Source organism: Mus pahari, chromosome 5 (genome assembly GCF_900095145.1).
Source record: "Mus pahari chromosome 5, PAHARI_EIJ_v1.1, whole genome shotgun sequence".
Taxonomy (NCBI): Eukaryota; Metazoa; Chordata; class Mammalia; order Rodentia; family Muridae; genus Mus; species Mus pahari.
Genome location: NC_034594.1, coordinates 150,983,126 through 150,986,560, shown reverse-complemented (window position 1 = coordinate 150,986,560; position 3,435 = coordinate 150,983,126). Strand labels below are relative to the sequence as shown.

The window sequence follows — 3,435 nt, the reverse complement described above, 5'->3', positions numbered from 1 at the left end:
GGGGAAGCAAGCCAGTAAAGAACATCCCTCCATGACTTCTGCATCAGCTCCTGCTTTCTGACCTGCTTGAGTTCCAGTCCTGCATCCTTTGGTGATGAACAGCAGTATGGAAATGTAAGCCGAATAAACCCTTTCCTCCCCAACTTGATTCTTGGTCATGATGTTTGTGCGGGAATAGAAACCCTGACTAAGACAGAAAGTGAGGTTAAAAATAGGGGTACTCCCTACCTGGATGGGCTCTGCAGCCAGACCTACCAGGGTCTTGGGGTTCTCTGCAGGGCGGGTGGTATGGAAGAGAGACAGATCTCATGAGGAGGAAAAGTACTAGGGGCTGCACAAATAAGGAGGATCAGGATCAGCTGAGACAGAACAAGAATTAGAACGCAGATCGGGTGTGTGTCGTAAGAGAAACAAGGAGGTCTCCATGGACACCCTGACCTTCAGAGATGAAACTCTGAGGCCATGCTTTCTGAGAACCCTTCTTCACAGAATGGAAGCTGTCGCCTAGGAGGACACCAGGACAGACAAAAGTACTCACACAGCAAATGGAGAGAGCCGACAGTGCATCTTAAGTAAGCTTTCCCGGCAGAACTTTGGACCCCAATGTAAGCTTTGTCCCACCTGTGAGGTTCTGGTAATTGTAAGATTTCTAACCTTCTGGTACGGCCAGTGTAGACCTTCTCAGCTCTTCATAAAACTATACTTGAGGAGCCTCAGGAACATCTAGCCTCTTCCTCTTTCTCCTTCTCCCTCACCTTGATTCCTTTCTTTTCTTTTTCTTTCTTTTTATTTTATTTTATTTTTTTATTGCTCAGCAGTTTTCCTGCTGCCAATCACCGGCCTCTCAAAGACTGCCTGCAGATATCAGCATATCTGGCCTTTTCCCTCATTCACCACTAAAGCTACCCTCTACCCTCCACAAAACCCTGTCCTTGGCTGCTCGCCTTTCTCCCTTAATAGGACAGAGAGGGTCCAGGGAGAACACTTCTGAGGCACCAAGAGGCATGGACCAGAGAGGAAATGCTGACAAGGATGCATGCTCTTTTTAAGATGAGGAGGCATGTGGAAGGTTGCTCCTTACTGTCCTTTCTATTTTCTGGAAAAAGCAAATTCTTTCGCCCCCAAATCCAAAAGTGTTAAGAAATTAATTCCTCCCCAGTCATCAGGAAGTTTGCAATTGATACCTGCCTTTATGGGGACACAAAACGAGCGCAGTGACTCGAGTGTGGGTAAGAAAAATCTCTCAAGTCTGACTCTGACTTTTTCTTTTAAATGTTTAATGATGTTCCCTTTCCCTGCATGCCTTGCTCCAGGTTCTTCCCCTCCCCCTCTCAAACCTCTTCCAGATGCTCGAGTCTACCAGAGTTCATATAAACCAGAAACCCAAACAAAACAGCTCTGAAAGCTCAAAGCCTTTCCCCTTGCGATCAACCACTTCATGCACCGAGGCGCTCACGTGATGCTGCCAACATGTGTTTTCTGTCTCAGATTCCCCCTTGATAACAAAGGACATATTTTAAAAGGCGTGGTCCTAGGTAGATTTGACTGGCAAGAATCATAGACCAGTCCAGGGATTCAGTTTGGCTTTCGGCTGATCCCCTCGGGAGCTTGGAGACTCATGATAACGTTACGTGCCGATTAATAAAGTTAGCACCACTTTGGGTCAGGTCTGCTCTCATTCTGCTGCTCACAGAACTGATTCAATATTCAGGAATCAACTGAGCTCCCTCAGGCCTTGATTGGCAGAGCTGCGGGTGGCTTTTTTTTACAATATTCTCTGTCCAGGGCCGGGCTGGGTGTGCTCCCAGAGCATCTAGAGAAGAGGATTTCATGATGGTCCAAGATTCGGAGGGAAGCGTGGGGGTAGGAGACAATCAGGGAGGGCAGGCAGGTGGAGGGGGAGTAGCTCTGCCTGGGGTTGTATCCGAAACGGCAGAGAAGTCATGACAGCCCTCTTAGAAAAGCCAGTTTCAAGTGGGCAGAAATAGTTACTGCTACCAAAGGGACTTTACAGGGGGCAGTTACAACTGTCTGTAAAACCAAAAAGCAAAACCAAAAAATCCTCTACTGAAAGCATCCACGCTCAAGTGATTTATGATGGCAAAAAAAAATCTCCAATAAAAGACTATGTGTGAATCTCGAAAGCTTAAGTGGCTCTTCCTACACAGAATTGACCTTGCTTTATGTGTGAGAAAAATGCAAATCCTATCTTTAACTTTTTAGATCTTTTTGTCCCTGTGACAGCAAACTGATTTGGGGTTTCATGTTTCTTGGTAACTGAGGTACTTGAATCAAATTCTAGCACATACAGAAAGATGGACGAGCTCTCACACGGCTGGCTCTTACCTCACCAGTGTCCTGCAGCCCAGACCCTGTCTGCTAAAACAGGGAGGGGTCTGTCTCAGGCAGAGCTAAAGCCCATAGAGATTCAGTCAACTCTGAACCTTAGTTTTAAAAATAAAAAAAAAATCAATCTTGCATCTATGTAGCTAGAAAGAATCTGCTCTGAAAGCCATAGGCTAACTTCATTTTCATGACCCTGCGAAGAGAATGGATTTCAATTCCATCTTTGATTCTAAAAGGTGTCGATGTCAAAGATTTTCACAACTCTGAATAAGTCTCCTTACAGGGATGACTATCAGTGCAAAATCCTGATTTGCTTCCTTCCTATTTTATTCTCATCCTCCGGAGCACGTTTGCAGATTCTGTGCCAGTAGTTTGTGTGTCTGCCATAGGGCTGTTAGGTATTCAGAATGTCTATTACATAAGGAGAAAGCACACAGTAACCTGAATCCGCCTAACTTCTTAGCCATACTTTTTGCACATTTGGGTTTCATTCTTCTCAAAGGAAATTCGCTGAGAAAGTTAGAATTAAAAAAGCAAAGCACATAAGACAGAGCATGTAACTAGAGGAATATACACAAGTGCATTACTCACACCGCTGGCCAATCCATCATCACTGATAAATCATGGCTAAAGAACCGAGCGCAGAATCCGTCTCTTCGCGACTGCTAATAAATAGCTGCTCTCAAGTGTCTCCTGCAGATCTGGGGCCATCTCGGGAGGAAGTGAGAGTGTGCTGAGGTGCAGAAGAAGCTGGGAAATTCTAAAATCCATGGGGGTCTGGGAACTTTCACAGCAGACCCTGCTACAGCATTCTTGTGATTCCAGCCTCTGGCTAAGCCAAGATCCTGGCCTCTCTGAGCTCCCAGCTACCCTCCTGGTGCAGGTCACTCCCTGCTCCAACATTGCATTGCCCTCCAAGAACACTGCATGGATGGGATGCAAGAGCTGAAATGCTGCCAGTCCCTGCAAGCAAGCTCACTCTTTCCCCAGAGCACGCTGTACCAGCCTCTCTCTCGGTCTGCTGCTATCTCAGAGAGCCAGCGAGGGAGGGGCAGAGGCAGGCAGGCAGGCAGGCAGGGAGGGGCTGGG

At 46.7% G+C, this 3,435-nt stretch overlaps 1 protein-coding gene across 4 annotated transcripts in view; it reads right to left on the bottom strand.

The window, feature by feature from the left end:
* The window catches only part of Kif26b (kinesin family member 26B), a 403,835-nt gene that overhangs the window by 135,336 nt on the left and 265,064 nt on the right, over positions 1-3,435 (bottom strand). The window contains exon 1 of one of the 4 annotated variants that reach the window (XM_029538480.1): positions 2,938-3,129. The exons of the other annotated variants lie outside the window; for them this stretch is intronic. Within the exon in view, the coding sequence (XP_029394340.1) occupies positions 2,938-2,957 (20 nt within the window). The 5' untranslated portion in view covers positions 2,958-3,129. Of the gene's footprint in view, positions 1-2,937; positions 3,130-3,435 lie in introns of those variants that run through there. 4 annotated transcript variants of the gene reach the window in all.